Source organism: Melanaphis sacchari, unplaced genomic scaffold (assembly GCF_002803265.2).
Source record: "Melanaphis sacchari strain LSU unplaced genomic scaffold, SCAv2.0 Contig20_pilon_pilon, whole genome shotgun sequence".
NCBI lineage: Eukaryota > Metazoa > Arthropoda > Insecta > Hemiptera > Aphididae > Melanaphis > Melanaphis sacchari.
In genome coordinates, this window is record NW_020271042.1 from 4,757,034 (window position 1) to 4,774,570 (window position 17,537).

The window sequence follows — 17,537 nt, forward strand, 5'->3', positions numbered from 1 at the left end:
TATTTGAAAATGTTTATATATCTAAATAAAAATTCAAGCAAGTAAAATGTGAGTTATATTAAAAGTTATATAAGATATAAAAATGTATTAGTTAGACATTATTGAAAAACCAATAAGTAAAATACATAACGCTCTACTCAAAATCTAAAAAAAATTCGTAAAATTCGTACCGGAACAATCCTTAAATGGTATAAAAATTCAAATATAAAATAGGGTCCTTTTAAGCTCGGTCAAAAAATTTGAAAATTGAATACAAGATTCTTTATAAATTATTAGTTAACCCAAGTACTTAAAGCATTAAAAAAAAAATTAAAAATGCAATTTATTATTTTCTTGGAAATAAAATATATTATGTAAAACTTGGCAAATTACAAAATAGACCTCTCTCCCTTTCAATATGGCATAATTGTACTTTGGCACAATGCTATATTCAATGATTATCTCTAACTATGATCTTTTAACGGTGATTAATACACTATATAATATATAGCCACATTTATACGGTAGTCATATTCTTACTCCTTTGCCCTTTCCTATTTTTATATACTTTCTCTTGACCCATTCATATTTTACACGTGTTTCATCATGAGGAAACTTAGTGTAACACTGTAACCTCAAGAATATTCTGTTTAAATGTTCTGTTCCTTACGTTTTTAGATTCTTTTCCTCCGGTGCCTTATTGGGTATATTATCAAATGATATAATACCAAACCATATTATTTTCTTTATAAATTCTTATACATCTATGTTATTTTCTTTTTAATTTTATACTACTGCATGAGGTTAATAAAAAAAAATATGTTTAAAATTATATTATTTACAGTAAGAAATTACATTTTTAATATGTTCTTAATGTTCTTATAGTTTTAATTTTTGAGATAACTAGAAATTAATATGTATATGTTTTTTAATGATACATTTAAATATCTATTGAGTCTTTTGCCGATAATGATGGTTTTGTATCTACTCTCCAGCCTAAATCCTGAAACAACATTTTTGTTATCTCCAAAGTCATTTTAACCAACTACAAATTTACAGGACACTTTGTTCTTAAAATGGATAATAAAAATGAATGAATTAAAATTTTCTTACATAGTCATTAAATATTACACTTTTGTGATTGGCTTCTGGTCTATAAAAAATAAGGTATATATATACCAACTAAACAGTCCATAAAATATTTTGAGATGCATCTGTCTAGATAGACAACTTACATGACAACTCAAATTAAAATTAAATTTTCAAACCATAGACTTTGTCAAATACGTTCCCTAAAAAAATCTAAAATATCACTACAAAAAATGTATTAATTTACAAACTACTAATCCTCCCTTTAGCTTTTTATGGAATCTAATTTTGGGAAGCATTCAAAAACATAGAATATTGATGCAGGTTCTCATAGTTATTTATTATTAACAAAAAACACTACCGTACACAGCAAATGATTTTAAAAAAAATTTAAATAGCATTATTGGAGAGCCGTTTTTATTTTTTGTCCACAAATATTAATTACTAAAATTAATTTAATTTAAATTAATTCTAAGACAATATGGTAATTGTAAAGGATAGACTTATTCATTATCTATCACCCACCCACAAAACCGTCACTAGAATAAACGATTCTATTTGAAATCATTTACTTTCAGATTAGAAAATTTGTCTGAAGATAAAAATACTTGTATCAATCTTGTTTTGGTATATTTTCTTTTATACTTTTATTAATATAAATAGTAAGTACCCTTCAAATACTAACGCTAATTTCAATTAATTTTGAATATACGTCTATACAACTACATATCTACCTGGTGTTAACTCATAATGTATTTCAATCTTATTTTGACTTTTGGCTGGTTAATATATATAATATACATAAATGTCTATACATTCCAAAATCTTAAATATAATATAATACATTGATACATACATATAAATATTAATTTAAGCAGTGTCATCCTAAAAAGGTTTTCGGTGAAAGACCATAACGTAAACACCTGTTGACGTAGTTATTCATAATATGTTATATAAATTATAAGTAGGTACAACATTTTGTCAATAGCTTCTACACCTACTGATTAATGATTATAAATGGAAAATTGCATTTATAAAAAATAAATAATAACAAATAAAAATATTAAATACAAATTAGTTATTAGTATAGAGATTGGTTAGCACGGATGCACATCGAAATATATTATGTAGTGGTCAATCAGCTGCATTCCTAGAATCTATAATATTTTATTTGGTTTACCTAAGTTTCTTTTTGAAACTATGATTGATCTAAAAATTAACTGAAATTTCATTTTTGATGAATTTTAAATAATATAAGCCATTTAAATAATATACGTCCATGTATCATGATATCGCCTTACAGGTAGTAGGCACCTGCAGACACACTGACACATACAAATACAATATTACCTAAATAGCAATTAGCATCACATATTTTATCTACAATAAGTAATAACAATATTATTCATTTTTAAAACTATTAGCAATAAACTTTTTTATAACTGTGGTCTATGAAATTTAGTTACTTTTTAAATAAATTATCGAATTCAAAATTGTATTATTTTTATTTTTTCCATGACGACTGACAAAACATGTATTTTTTTTTTAATTTAACAAGCCACACGTGCGTATAACTGCTATTGCGTTCTAATTTTTATGGACTATTACCCATAAACTTTCAAATAAATTTGAAATGTCTCTAAAATCAATAAAAAAAAAAAACACTCACAATCAATTATTAGAAACATCGAGTATGAGTAGATATAGCTGTAAGACTATGACTATAAGAATCCTCCCCGCCGTATATATCGAAAGAAAATATAATGCCATGATTTATAATAGTGAAAATTCATGAATAAAAATGCCACTTCAGTTATGTTTAATGAGTAATACTCTTTTTTTTCAATTATCCATGAAACAATTTGATAGTTAATAAAAATTATGTTTGTTGTATAATAAAATAATGTACAGATTTTAGATCAAGCGTACTTTCAATTAAAATTTAAAAAAATATATAGAATAAGAATAGATACATAATTTTTTTTATCATAATTTATAAATAAAAAAGACCTAGAGTTTACAAATATTCATTTTTAGGTAAGTGCTAATAATTAAAAAAGCACTTCTTTTTTTGAATAATTTAAAATATATTTTATATTTTGCATATTAAAGATGCATCTATTTTTGTGATTACCTACTAATGTATATTATTAAATAAACTGAATTTATAATTTATAACTCGATATTTAAAATTACAAGATTAAACAATCAGTATTATTCTTTTATTATTACACACACATGCATAATAAAAGATATAGCGATTAAACCATTTATATCATTAGACTATGATGAGTCTTACACTCTTATCCTGTATATATAGGTAATATGAATTACATATTATAAGTATAGAACTAAGCTATAAAATTCACTGGTATACTTTTTTTTTTCAAATTTTAAGCTTAATGGTTTTATAATGAGGGGTATTTACTTGTTTTTATTTATCGTCATGATTTGAAGCAAAAAACTTCAATCTTCAACAATTATGATGATGGTTTTTAGTAAATTCTTTAATATAAATTAAACTCTTCTTTATCATTTGAAAAATAACAAAATATACTACCAATAGAAATATTTCTATTTCTGTAACACCAGTTTTGATTAATCGATATTTTTCTAATTATTGTAAATAAGAAAAGAATAATGTAAACAACCTAAAATTTTTATATAGAATATATTTTATATTATCATTTTGCAGACATAATAACATAACTTAAAAAATATGTCAACTGTTTTTAAGCTATTTATTTGAATTTTGATACAATTTAAATAAATTAATAAAATAATGTTGTTTTTGAAATTTGGAAAATTTGTTCTTTTATATTTTTTGATTTATGTTTTTTAATATTTTTGTTTCTCCGTAAAAAAAGCTTGATTATTTGATACACTATTTACTTTTTAATATATACATGTTTTATGTTCAAATTTTCATCATTGTGAATTTATTTTTTATTCAAAATAAAATATTTAGCCTATTTTTAAGCTACTTGCCTATTTATAATATAAATTTATTCAAAGTTTTACACCAATCTAAATTTTTGTAATGTGATGTTATAGGTAAGCATTGAGTAAAAATTACTAAATAATAAGAAAATACAATAATATAGTAATAGGTACAATTTTAATACAACATAAACAAAATATTATTGAAAATAGATGCTGGTAATGGCTTACCTCAAAATAATATACATTTCAACAATTTATCATTGAATTTAAATTTAATAAAATATTATCAATTATTGTAACTTATTCAATTACGAAATTCATTCTAAATTCTCTGTAGTCAACTAGTAAAGTTATAATTTATACTCTCTTTAGGTAGTTTCGCGTTTTTATTCGTTATTTTCAGTTTTGCTATATTTTTAAATCACATGAATATAAATATATTTTTGAGTTTGAAACTTTACGATATTATAAAGAATAAATAGAACATTTACTTCATTTGAAAGTTGAGATCGGTGACAACCATTATTGTCGTTTAGGTACTTGTATAACTAAATAAGTATAATTTAATTTATTACTAGGTAGTTGATACTTTTTTTATCGTATGCGTTTACATTTAATTTAAAATATAAAATCTACGTAGAATGGAATGTAATATGTTATTTTAGATTGCATAATATAATTAGGTATTTTAATTTTATGTCGTTAAATGTATTAGTTATGTTCTACACGATTTTTACATTGTAATTGATTTTTAAATTTGTTATTATTTAAATTTTAATGCACGACAAGCGTTATTTTTTATTACAAACGTTTTAAATAACTTACCTGTTATTAAATACTATAATAATTGGCTTAATAATTAATATGTTACGTAATATGAACATAGCATACCTATATTTTTTTGGTATTTTTTTGCTGTCTGCCTACTCATTTTTCACTAGCAAAGTAGCAAATAAAGATAAGTATGACATTATTACTTATTAGCAATATTTAACAGGCATCGAGTAATAATTATTCTAATATTTATGAAATGTTGTATTTTTAGTAGAAAGATTAAATCGACCCATTTATGACTCTTAGTTGGCAAATATATACGATGTCTGCAAGTATTGCTAATAATGGTATAATATCCTACGAAATATCGAATTAAATTTTCGACGAACGTTGATTAATATTTTTTTATTTTTAAACTGTGTCTCCGTGTTTAGTAACCGTAAATAAAATATTAATGTGTTGTGTACTCTCCAGTCCTCACAATATATTTATATATTTAGCATCAATATAATTACTGTTTGTTGCGCAACGCTTAAATTAGTAATATTAAAATCTAAAATGTTTGTTTACTTTAAATCATAAAAAAAAAACCAATAGTATAAATAAGTAAGTTTGTTGAAAGTCATTACGTCATGTTAATTCAATTTTATATCATCTACTAACATGATATAATAGTTTAAATATTAAAATAGCTAAGTCTAGTACAAGCAAAAATAAAAAATGAGTTATATCCCCAATCCCTCCTAATTTTTTTACTTATGTAAGTAAAAAATGTAATCTCCGATCGACTCCATTTTGTTCTCATGTAGTCATGTAGATATCAATAAATTAGTGTACATAGCTAAATTTATTGTCTTGGGTAGAAATTGTCATTTGTTCAACCACTCCGACCTTATCTTCTTAAACCGTAATAATTGTATATTTTGTAGTAAGTTGTATCACACTCTTGTTGTCACTTATGATTAAATTGTGAATCGCGGCGGTCGAAATCTTGCTATCGTCTTTGGGAGTTCGATATAACCATTATAACCTCAATCATTGAAAATGCCATTTTTTAGAAACACTGAAATACTGAATCCCGTATCTAATATCCGTTTGTAAATTGGTTGCATACATGCACTTGGACTGCACATGTAGTTGTACATAGGTATACGTCCAGATAACTTTCCCGACACTCAGCAGAGTCGACAGTTCTGATAAATTTATTGCCACCGTTGGTCGGCAATTCGGGTGTGTGCGATTCGTTAATTTTTTTTTGTGAACAATTGATTTGAATTTAATCTAAATGTAACGCAAAATATTCTGCGATGGTGGTGGCCGTTGGAGTTGGGCCTGTTTCCAAGTGATGTCAAAGACAAACAACAAATAGAAAAATAGTTTTATGAAAATACATTAATAGATCAACATGGACCAGTACGGTGCTAAGGCACTAATTATTGCTTTGTCGATAATTTCGAGATTATTTTTTGGTTTCTCCCCATTACTTGTATCTAGAAAACTATTAACAAACAAATCTACAGATTCATTGACATCAAAAACAGTAAGTATTTTTAAAGATAACTAAAAATAACTATACATTTTAGTATATTTTTTGAACTTAATGTTTCAGCTGGAGTATTTAGTTTCATTATGTTTAAGTTTGGGTGGAGGTGTGTTACTAGCTACCTGTTTTACTCATTTGATACCAGAAGTAAGGGAGAGCCTCATTGGGCATTTGCCGGAACACTATCAACATTATCCACTAACTGAACTGGTTGTTTGTATGGGTTTTTTTCTTGTTTATTTTATTGAAGAATCTGTTAAGCATTTTATTAAAAAACATAAAAAACGTAGTAAAGCGAAAACTACACGACATTGTGATAGACTATTACAATGGACCAACAGTCAGTTAACAGCAGTCAAGTCTGCTGATGATGTTAATTCTGTTAGTGTAGATCAAGGAACAGGAACTCCAGATTGCCAAATTGAACAAAATAATAATGAAATGTCACATGTACATAATTTAAGAAGTCTATTAGTTGTACTTGCATTATCATTTCATTCAGTTATGGAAGGACTAGCTATTGGCTTAGAAGAAAATATGGAAAATATGGGTTTCCTGTTTTTAGCAGTATCTATTCATGAATGTACTATATTATTTTGTATTGGCATAAAATTAGTGACTTCGTGTTCATCTTTGACAAATATCATATTAAATATTGTTGTTCTTACCCTGGTATCGCCTTTCGGTAAGTTAGAAAAAGTTTTATTTATACTTAATTAATAATTCAATATCATCTCATTTCTTTAAATAAATTCAATTGAACCATAAAAACAAGTTCTTTTGATATGTAAAATTCAACAATTAAAACTGACATATGTAATTAACCAATTTTTTCCAAACAACAGGTATAAAAAATAAAATATTGATTTGAATTTAGTTAATTAATAACATATTTATCAATTTTTTCTATTACATTATTAATATAAATTACATAATTATGTTTATTTTATAAGTATATTATATAAATATGTAATTATAAAGTAATGGAATATAGATTAAATTATAGTATAAAACTTACTAATCATTACTAGTACTGTTAGTCCTTAAAAAATGGTTTCTCAAATACTTAAGTAAATTGTTTATTTGTGATCCTTGAATATTGAAAAATACAATGGTCTTACAAAAATTATTCTTATATCAACACTTTCAATTAAACAATCATTAAAATTTCATATACCTAACAATTTTCTATATTTTAAAGGTGATGTTTTGATTTTCTTAATACTTTATAGTTTTACTTAGCATAAATATTATTTTAAAATCAGAAAAATAAAAAATAAATAATACATACAAGTAAACTTTAATTATTAATAGAATTTCATGAGTAATAATTCATAATATTTTAGATTCTAGATGAAGTAACATATATTGAATTTTGTTAAAATACATATTGATTTAGTAAAAATCTATTTGGTATTTATTTTAAATGTATATTATTAGAATGATTAAATTATTGAGCATATTTTTGTTGTTAATTAAAATTTACAAACCCACATAAATTATTTAATGGCTATGGAATAACAACTTGATCATCTGTTCTATAAATTTATAACCCTGTTGGCTATTTTATGACAATCAAAAAAGTACTAATAATTTTAAAAAATGTTGAACATTTTCAGTTTAAGTTTAAAATTTTAAAAATAAAAGGTATATTGTTTTAAAAGTTGAAATTTTTAATATTTAAATCTAAAAAATCTCAATTTCTATAATAATTTTAAATTTGAGTAACTTAATTTAATTAATGTTTTTATTTTTTTGTTTTTACATAAACCTATCCTAAAGTTTTTGAATTATTTCATTTTTAATTTTTTTTTGTTTTTATTGTTAAAGTCATAAAGATAGCGTATTGACTTAATAGCTTACAATTAAAAATTTCCAATATTTAAGTTGTTTAATGTTTATGGTTTTAATCATTTATTACTTATGAGTTATTACTTTAAATTGTTAATTTTTTAACAATTATTTTTGGGTAATTTGGTTTTATAAAAATTATAATGTTTAATATTATGTTATGGAGTATATAGAATTTTTAACCTGTAGGGATTCCTTTCAAAACTGCATTATAAAAATTAAATTGAAATTGGGTTATGTTATATTTAAAAAAAATAATATATTTACTATATTTGTTGGCATATTATTAATTAAAAACAGTTTTTAAATGTGTTAAAGCAACAAACAACAATATTATATTTCCATTCCAACTGTACATTTAATTTTCTAAGTAAAAGTTTCATTGCAAATGAGTATTTTAAATATTGTAATTTTAGTATTTAAAAACATAATTTATAATGAATATTTATTTAGAATACCTTATTGTTGTTTATATAAAACTAAATTGATAGTAAACACCAAAGTAGTAACATTCTTTATATTTAATTTAAATATAAAATATGTTGTTTTTAATGTAGATGACCAAATTATAAAAACAAAATATTTAATGCAATGTTAAAAATACCTTTTTAATACTGATATCTGTGTTGATTATTCATAGTTAACATTTATTGCGATTTCATTTTTGCTAAATACTAACAAATTACATCATAAATTAAATTTGTATTCATTATGGTTAGTGAGTTAAATAACTTTCTAAGTATATTAGTTTTATTAATATTTTATGTAATTTATTTTGTATGACCTTGTAAACAGTATTTACAATTATTCTTGATTTCTTATCCAAGTTTTATTTTAAATTTCTTTACTTACATCTATTATAGAATTTTATTGGGTCATGACAGCCATTATATCACATTATATATATGTATACTAAATATCACAAGTTTATAAAAATTTAATGAAATTATATTCTAACTTATATAATCATATTTATTGTCTTCATTTTTTTAAATGAGTATTTGATTTTAAAACATTCTGTATCTTAACATTTTATTTCAAGCATAAATAAATTAATTATATTATATTTTTTAATTACTTTTAATAACTTTATAACATATTTTAGGTATATTATTGGGATTGTTATTAACACTGAAAACATTTGATATGGATCAGAATTATCATATAATTGGAAATGCAACTTTACAAGGCTTAGCTGCTGGTACAATTCTATATGTTACATTTTTTGAAGTGCTAGATAGAGAAAGAAAAAAGGACACAGCGCCTGGTTTGCTCAAGTTACTGTTAACCATGATTGGGTTTTTCTTTATGGTTATATTAGAACTTTTTGGTAAATAAAAGACTAATTTATACTATTAAATTAACAAATGCTAAAATGAATTCTAATTACAGGTGGACATACCCATAAAGAATTTGATCATTTGAGCCATGAACATAACAACTGCTCTACAATGGCACCTTATATTCATAGACCTTAACATGTATTTTTATTGATCATTTCAGATGTATTTGTTACCAGATGTCCAGATATTAAAATAATAATAATCTTGTACTTCTTAAACATATGCAGTTTACTTGTATAATTTTATAAAAGCCCAAAAATACTTCTGAAATGAATTTTACTCAATTACTCGCCTGGCATTAAGATTAAATTAAGTTGTAACAAGAATCATTTTTAACGATCTTCCATTATATTAATTTTATGTATAAATAATAAATATAATATATAAAATAATATTCCATTATGGATTATTATTTTTATTTTGATGATGTGAACTTCATAAGATTTATTATATATAATATGTTTATGACTTGAAATTAGTCTTAACTTTGTTTTAGTGTTCCTCATAATTAACTGAAACAACTATGAATTTAGTTTCTAATATTTTTTAGTTAGGTAGTTTAGTTTCAATATTTTTATATTATTTTGGGTCGTGTTACAACTGTATACTTTAAAACTAATTATTTATTTATATTGTAAAAATTATTTTTATTAAAAAAAAAAACTTGTCAATTGAAACTTAACAAAATTAATTCTTAAATGGATTCATATTTTGTTATAGCTCTTATACATGGAATGAACATAATACTTATTTGTTCAGTATTTTTTATTTCATAAATAAATGTTGTAAATCATAAATCTGTTAAATTTTACTTGTAACATTTTGTTATCAGAATCAAGAAAATTTTATGGTAGATAACCATACCAATAAATTTTTTTTTTTAATTCATGTTTTATTTATTAATTGTTAACTCCATATCCTCAATTAATTTAAACAATTATTCTCACATTTCTTATTAATAATTCCTTTTACATTTTAAGTTTCAGTGTAATAGATAATAACCAATTATTTTACCAATTTAAGTAGGTAGGTATTAAATATTAATAAAAAAAATACTTTATTTTCTCATTATGACACATTTGTCTTTATTCTCATAAATGGAATATTTTCTTTGAGGTTGCAATTTATTTAATACAATTATAGAATCATTTTATTAGTTTTTATTGGTTTTTAAATGCTTAAATAATATTTTTTTAAAACTCTCAATATCTAATTTATTGATTGTAAATTACTCGACACAGGCAAGATAATTTAATCTAAAGCCGAGTAACAGAAATAGTATGTTACTCAATATCACTAATTGTTATAAACGTGGTGTATTGGTAAATTAATTTATGAGTATATGCACCTAATATTAGTTCAATATAGGTACAGGTATCTTGAAAAATTGTCTTTCTTTGCTTGAAATATTATAATGCTTAAAAGTGTTTAATAAACTTTATTTTTTATTGCAAATGTTCATTATTCACATGTATCAACGTAAATAACTTTTAACTGGTATACTAGAAATTTAATTTTGGTTATTTATTTCTATAATTTATAAATTTATTTACTTTATCCAACAAATATTTGCATAATTATGAATTTTTTTTTATGTTGAACCAAAGTTGCGATTTCAGTGATAAATAGGATATAACCAGGTAGATTTGATTTGAAAATGAGTAATATTCTGACAGCACACAATTCAGTGGAACATCCGCTTTGGACATATACGTTTTAAACTTTCATAATATTGATACTAATAATAATATTTACAGTAAACAGACAATATACACGCTCAGCAGTTTCCAAATTCCAAACTTTATATGAGGTCGAGGCTATTTTAAAACAGTCTAACAGTAAACATAATAAAATAATAATTATATATTATTATTTATTTTATAATGTGATATTAATTATGACTAGTGATAAACTAGAGGCTTGTGCATACCCATAATATATGAATTTTCAATTAACGTATATCCATAATAGACACATTTTCTTTAAGGTATACACATATCTAAAAATAAAGATCTGGGTATACGTCATATACTCTCCAAAACAGCACTGGTTATGAATGTTAAAGATACACTTTAATAAGTATCAAATATAGTATACTCCATGTATCTGTAACAATAATAATAACTATTTTTTACTCAAATATACTCAATATATTGATGAAAGATCTATTACCAAACACTCCTTATAACCTGACATTGTTTTAAGAAAGTAAAGTTCAAAATAGAAATGTTATATAAAAATTATAAAATACAAAATATACATTTTAATATAATGTAATTGCAATTACAATTACTTATAGTTTGAAGATAAAAATTATTTTTGAAACGTATGTAAAGTAAAAGAATCCAATTATATTTTTTTAATATTTACTAATTTTGTAATTTGGTAGTAGTCTTGTACTTGTACGGGATTATTTTTTGGTTAAAATAATTTTTGGAATGATAGTTTTAAATTTATTAAGTACTAATAAGTAATCACAAAGTTTAATTGAATAGCGTTAGTAATTTCATTATTTTAAAAACAACAACTGATTTTATCTATCTTTGTCATTAAGTTGAATAAAACCAAATATTGGGTCCTACAAAATACAATTACAACTACCATATTACAATACTTATTCAATGTGAAATTGTAAATAAATTAATTTAAACTTGTTACTTACACAATAACTATGGTATGTTTCTCTATTTGGTAGATAAGATGTACATTTTTTTTTAAATAGATTTATTTTCATTTTTTTTTATGAACATTTTGTTAAAAATAATATCCATTGTATTTTAAAATTTAAGAACAATTACAAAAAAAAAATATGGAAAGACTGAAAATATGCTGATCTAAAGTTTGTGTTAAAATGTCACTAATGGTATTTAAAAAATAATACATTTCAATCTCAAATTCAAATGATTAACATATCAAATGCATATTGGGTATAATAAGTGAGATAGCAATATGTTAATAAACATTATTTAATTATTAAAAATTATATAGTATGAAATCTAAATTTAAAGGTATTTAGTTACTATAATATGGTATAATTCTATTTATAAAATTGTCTTATCGTGTTCTTCAGCTTTTAAATGATTGATTGCATTTATAGTCCATGCATCTTTGACTCCTTCTGTATATTCTCTAATAAATCTATAGTTCAATACAAATATATTACTCTTTAATTCTTTTTGTATGTCTACTATTTCTTCAGATCTTTTTTTGATCTCTTCTAAATTATGAATTGCGTGATAGCACATTGTAATTTCAACAAAACGCCGATCTTTAACTAGAAAATTAAAATTTGTTAATATACAAGGTTGTAGGTATAATATAATTTTATTTTAATAGACCATATAAATTAATCCAATTAAAATAGCTATACTCACACTTTGTGTCATTAATAATATCTAATTGTACTGGTAAAAATAAATACATGTCATCATTATCAAATGCCATGTCTTTTATTTCATTATCACTGAGATCTGATACAATCAATTTCACCTGTTCTAGCACATCGTTAGTGACCAGTCCCTGTAATGTGGAGAAATCACGTTTGGAAATACAATTGGACACTACTTCAACTGCCTGAAAAAGCAACAAATATTTAAATAAACACTTCTATGATTGGTTTCATAAATTGAAATTGTATAGATTTTAATAACCAATTAATGTAGGCATTAATCTTCAGTTATTTGGTCTATATTTAATAATTATTCTATTAGGTTGTCACCACACATAAAAATTAAAAGGTACTATAAATATAATTGAGTTAATACAAAACCAATTTTTTTGAATAGTTCAGTTCGTATAACTGATCAAAAATATTTGTCACATTAAATTTCAATGTTCTTAATTGTTTAATCATACAATTAACTTCTTTAAATTCAAAATATAAATAGATCGATCTCACAAATTATTATATAAATTTGTTATCTTTATTGGTTATTTTAATTTATACTTAAAAAATTAATTTAATTAAAATTTATTGATTGGATAATTAATCTAATAAACATCATTATTATATGTTAATAAAGATTATACATTAATTAATTATAGTTATATAATCTACTAGTTGTAGACTATAACTGTATTTTGGTATTGCTTGTTTAAAATATAGTAAAAAAATTAATGTAACTACAAAAATCTATAATAGTGGAACACACCTTTCGGGAGTTTTTGGCAAACTCTCCAAGACTGAAGTCTTTGTCAAATTGTGGTTTGATTATTAGATATGAATATAGCAGAGCTTTGAAGGACTTGAACACATTGGGCCAAACAATTGGTGGAAATTCTGGTACTTCTGGAAACGGACTGTATTTCTTGCTGCAATAATGTCGGTGGATGTTGATTGACGTCGTGCAACTGTTGCTGTTGGATCCTGGACGCAAAAACGACTGTTGTGACTGTCCTTTGTTAGTATGAACTCCTATGCTGTTTGTGTTGTGGCTGAAGAGTTTGGCACCGAAAGAACTATTGCTTAGCGCACTGATCGCGTCAACATTTAGCGATCTACTCAGGTCATGTAAGAGTGAACCGGACAAAATTTTTTTACATAAAATTGTAGAGTACATCGTTATACTCATTATATGTTTGTGTTTGCTTGTATATATTTTACAGTATTTAGACGATTTTTAAGTGAAACAATACACATCAAGTAGTAGGAACAATTATACATTATTATTGCTGTTGCATACTGATATGTGATAACGTAAAACACACAGATTACTAAAGTAATAAATAATGATAATAGATAATAGCTGATATCATGGCTAAATATGTATTTAGACACGAATGATATTATATTCACAGGTATGTATCATAAATAATATATATATTGTATTTATCTGTGAGATATATTGTTCTTTAATCTTCTTAAATTTTTTATTAAACTATATACAGCAAGCTTTGGACCCCATAAGAATATTCATTAATTTCATTATCGAATGACGACAAGGTTTTATCATATATCTGTGAGTTCTATTATTTGGAAGTATTTACTTGGTAGTTAGTAATTAGTACCTACTCACTACTCACCATTCTCAATTTTCCACTTCTATTGTGGAGCGCTGGAGTTTACAGCGTCGATGTTATCGTAAACAATTAAATGATTGTTTTTATGTTTCCAAACCATATTTTATAGTCGGTCTTCTGTATCCTTTTGTAATCATTGTACTGCTGCAGTCAAAACTTGAAAGTTGTCATACCGTTCTTGTGTATCAGTCTTTACCTACATTTAGTACATTCTACAGAAGTATCAGTAATATTTAAGTATGACTTCAATAGAAGTGAAGGAAATTATCGAGCATCCTATTAAATTGAGAGGTACATCAAACATTTAAGAGAACACTTTTAAACGATTATATTAATATTTGTTTTGTAATTGATCTTTAGTAATGCGTCTCGGTAAGCCGGTTATGTTTAACTCAAAAGTAGTCACATGTGATTCAAAAGATTTACCAGGATCTGTGTTGAATACACAATTAAAAAAAGATGTGACTACATTAGCTGATGCAGAAACATTAGCAGCTGGTTCATTTCTAATGGTTCCTAATGTTCTAGAGTAAATTTTGAACAGTTTGATTATTAATCAATTTATAGACGTGTGTATTATTGTTTTTTAGAAATGTGTATCTTGGTGAAACATTTCTGTGTTATATTTATTTGAAGAATGAAAGTTCCCAAACAGTTTATGATATTATTTTAAAAGCAGAAATAGATACTGCAACATCACATATACCAATTTTGGGACCAAAAGCTTTTCCTAAGTTGGACCCGTATGCTTCTATTGATGTTATTGTAAAGCATGAAGTTAAAGAACACGGTAGTGTCAAGTAAGAATTGTGCTAAAATTAATTTAGAACTACATTAGTATATAACAATGTACACTTTTTAGTAAATTGATTTGTCAAGTGGAATATGATAGAAAATATTCATTCGAAACAATATTCAGTTATAGAGTTCCAAAACCTTTAGATCTAAAAACAAAATTCTACAATACCGTCGTAAGCATCTTAACAAATTTTATATTATAATAAATAATAAATGTTTAAACTATAAAAATATACATAACTTAGATTTATATTATTATTTTCATACTAGACTGATGAAGTTTATTTAGAAGTTCAAGTTCAAAATATTATGTCGACTCCAATTTCATTAGAAAAATTTATCTTAGAATCATCAGTTGGATATAATGGTAATTTAAAAATTATTATTATTGTTTTTGATAATAAATATTTATTTTAATTATAGTTATTTCAATGAATCATTTACTTGAAAGCTCCGATAATAAATCTATTTTTGGCGATATGGACATACTGAATGTGAAAGAAACACGGCAATATATGTATAGATTAAGCTTAGATCAAACTGCTGAAAAAAATCCAACAAGAACGAATAATCTTGGCAAGTTAGATATTTTATGGCGATCTAATATGGGAACTAAAGGTCAAATACAATCCAGTCCATTAGTTAGACAGGTAATTAATTGATTTACATTAAATATACATTATTTTATGAGAAATAACTGTTAATAATAATATATATATATATTCACTGTTAATAGTATGGCACCAATTAAAAAACTAAATTAGACCTTATTAAAATGTGTTGATAGATTCCAGAATTAGATGACATAACATTTTCCATAACATATTTGCCCGATATGGTTTTTTGTGAAGAACAATTTGACTTCACATGCTCAATAAAAAATAACAGGTAAAAACAAACATAATTTAAAAAAATATATACTCAATAAAATGTGAACAATTTATGAAATACAATAATGTTAAAAAAGGAAAAATAAATGTAATCAATAATTTGTCATTATTAGGGCTCGGAAGTTGATGACCTTAAAAACAATAAAAAATGACCATAAAAATGGCAAAAAATGTCCTAAAAAATTACAAATATTAGTTTTATATTAATAAAAATGACAAAAATGTCCTTAAAATAGGAAAATTAAAAAATTAAAAATATTTGTTTTATAAATGTCTGTGGTTTAAGTTATCGGCATAATGGTCAACAAGAAACGATAAGAAATGAACTAGTGTGAAATCAGTAAAAATAACTAAAATTGTGGGAAAATGACCTAAAAATCTCAAAAAATGACTTAAAAAGTAAAAAACACCAAAAAATGCAAAATAAAAATTAGTTATTTAGATTCACATGCTTACGAAACAGATTTGTGGCTAGGAGAGCATCGTCTAAAAAGTTCCAAAAAAAAAAATGCAAAATGCATCAACTTCCGAGCCCTAGTCATTATAAAAGCAGATTGTAATAAAACCCTTTTTGTTGAATAATTTTGGGATTTTTAACTATGGAAAATAAACATCTGTATTTGTACATATTAATTTACATATTTCATTTCAGAAACCGTGACATGCAGCTAGTTGTCGAAGTCAGTGATGAAGAAGATAGTAATCTTGCTTGGACTATGATTTCTGGCACACAGTTAAGACTTTTACCACCATATGCAACAATCAAAACTGTATTCTCAATGGTAGCATTAAATCATGGATTACAAGTATAATTTTTCTTTTGAATGAAATTTAAAAATATTTATTCATATTCTTTATTTTTTAGGTTATTTCAGGTATTAAATTGAAAGAATTAATACTGAATCGTACATATTCATACAATAACTTTGGCCATGTATTTGTTGCTCAAAATGTTAGTTAATCTTTCAATGCTAGTTTTTACTAGTTTCTGTGATATTTTTTTTAAAGTATAAAATAATTAAATAATATTGACTTAATCTCCTAATAGTTCATACTTATTTTTCATATTATTTTAATATATATTTTATTCACTTCAGTAATAAGTATCTTAAAATATTATACATATTTTAAAATAATCAAATAAAAACGTGTAATACAATATTTTATTTATGTATACATATTATATTATACTTAACATTGTTTGATCAAGTCTATTTTAAAATAAACATTTTGTTTTGATTTTTAAAATGGATTAATTAACATATTATATTATATTAAAAATAAAGTATTTAATGTGTTCAAATGCAC

At 23.9% G+C, this 17,537-nt stretch overlaps 3 protein-coding genes across 3 annotated transcripts; 2 read left to right on the plus strand and 1 right to left on the minus strand.

Moving 5' to 3' along the window:
• Positions 1-5,738: 5,738 nt before the first annotated feature.
• LOC112593609 (zinc transporter ZIP3-like) lies at positions 5,739-9,863 on the plus strand. The gene is made up of 4 exons (XM_025338092.1): positions 5,739-6,325; positions 6,395-7,013; positions 9,285-9,509; positions 9,572-9,863. The coding sequence occupies exons 1-4, from the start codon at positions 6,191-6,193 to the stop codon at positions 9,655-9,657; spliced, it is 1,065 nt and encodes a 354-aa protein (XP_025193877.1). The 5' UTR covers positions 5,739-6,190; the 3' UTR covers positions 9,658-9,863.
• A 2,472-nt stretch (positions 9,864-12,335) lies between these two features.
• Positions 12,336-14,203, minus strand: LOC112593644. The gene is made up of 3 exons (XM_025338145.1): positions 13,674-14,203; positions 12,897-13,095; positions 12,336-12,796 (listed from the first exon to the last, which is right to left on the minus strand). The coding sequence occupies exons 1-3, from the start codon at positions 14,091-14,093 to the stop codon at positions 12,564-12,566; spliced, it is 852 nt and encodes a 283-aa protein (XP_025193930.1). The 5' UTR covers positions 14,094-14,203; the 3' UTR covers positions 12,336-12,563.
• A 134-nt stretch (positions 14,204-14,337) lies between these two features.
• On the plus strand, positions 14,338-17,292 carry LOC112593623 (trafficking protein particle complex subunit 13). Its single transcript, XM_025338109.1, has 10 exons — positions 14,338-14,480; positions 14,651-14,832; positions 14,902-15,070; positions 15,132-15,341; positions 15,404-15,512; positions 15,610-15,706; positions 15,763-15,989; positions 16,127-16,227; positions 16,882-17,035; positions 17,095-17,292. Exons 2-10 carry the CDS (start codon positions 14,781-14,783, stop codon positions 17,188-17,190), a joined length of 1,215 nt encoding a protein of 404 aa, XP_025193894.1. The 5' UTR covers positions 14,338-14,480; positions 14,651-14,780; the 3' UTR covers positions 17,191-17,292.
• Positions 17,293-17,537: the final 245 nt, after the last annotated feature.

What these genes read in the sequence shown, in the direction of transcription:
- LOC112593609 (XM_025338092.1), top strand. Translation starts at nt 6,191, where the DNA reads ATGGACCAGTACGGTGCTAAGGCACTAATTATTGCTTTGTCGATAATT. An exon ending in ATTCATTGACATCAAAAACA is followed by an intron (nt 6,326 to 6,394) that starts GTAAGTATTTTT and finishes TTAATGTTTCAG; the next exon opens with CTGGAGTATTTAGTTTCATT. An exon ending in TACCCTGGTATCGCCTTTCG is followed by an intron (nt 7,014 to 9,284) that starts GTAAGTTAGAAA and finishes AACATATTTTAG; the next exon opens with GTATATTATTGGGATTGTTA.
- LOC112593644 (XM_025338145.1), bottom strand. Translation starts at nt 14,093, where the DNA reads ATGAGTATAACGATGTACTCTACAATTTTATGTAAAAAAATTTTGTCC. An exon ending in TTGCCAAAAACTCCCGAAAG is followed by an intron (nt 13,096 to 13,673) that starts GTGTGTTCCACT and finishes TTGCTTTTTCAG; the next exon opens with GCAGTTGAAGTAGTGTCCAA. An exon ending in TATTATTAATGACACAAAGT is followed by an intron (nt 12,797 to 12,896) that starts GTGAGTATAGCT and finishes TTAATTTTCTAG; the next exon opens with TTAAAGATCGGCGTTTTGTT.
- LOC112593623 (XM_025338109.1), top strand. Translation starts at nt 14,781, where the DNA reads ATGACTTCAATAGAAGTGAAGGAAATTATCGAGCATCCTATTAAATTG. An exon ending in CAAAATTCTACAATACCGTC is followed by an intron (nt 15,513 to 15,609) that starts GTAAGCATCTTA and finishes TTTTCATACTAG; the next exon opens with ACTGATGAAGTTTATTTAGA. An exon ending in CATTAAATCATGGATTACAA is followed by an intron (nt 17,036 to 17,094) that starts GTATAATTTTTC and finishes TTTATTTTTTAG; the next exon opens with GTTATTTCAGGTATTAAATT.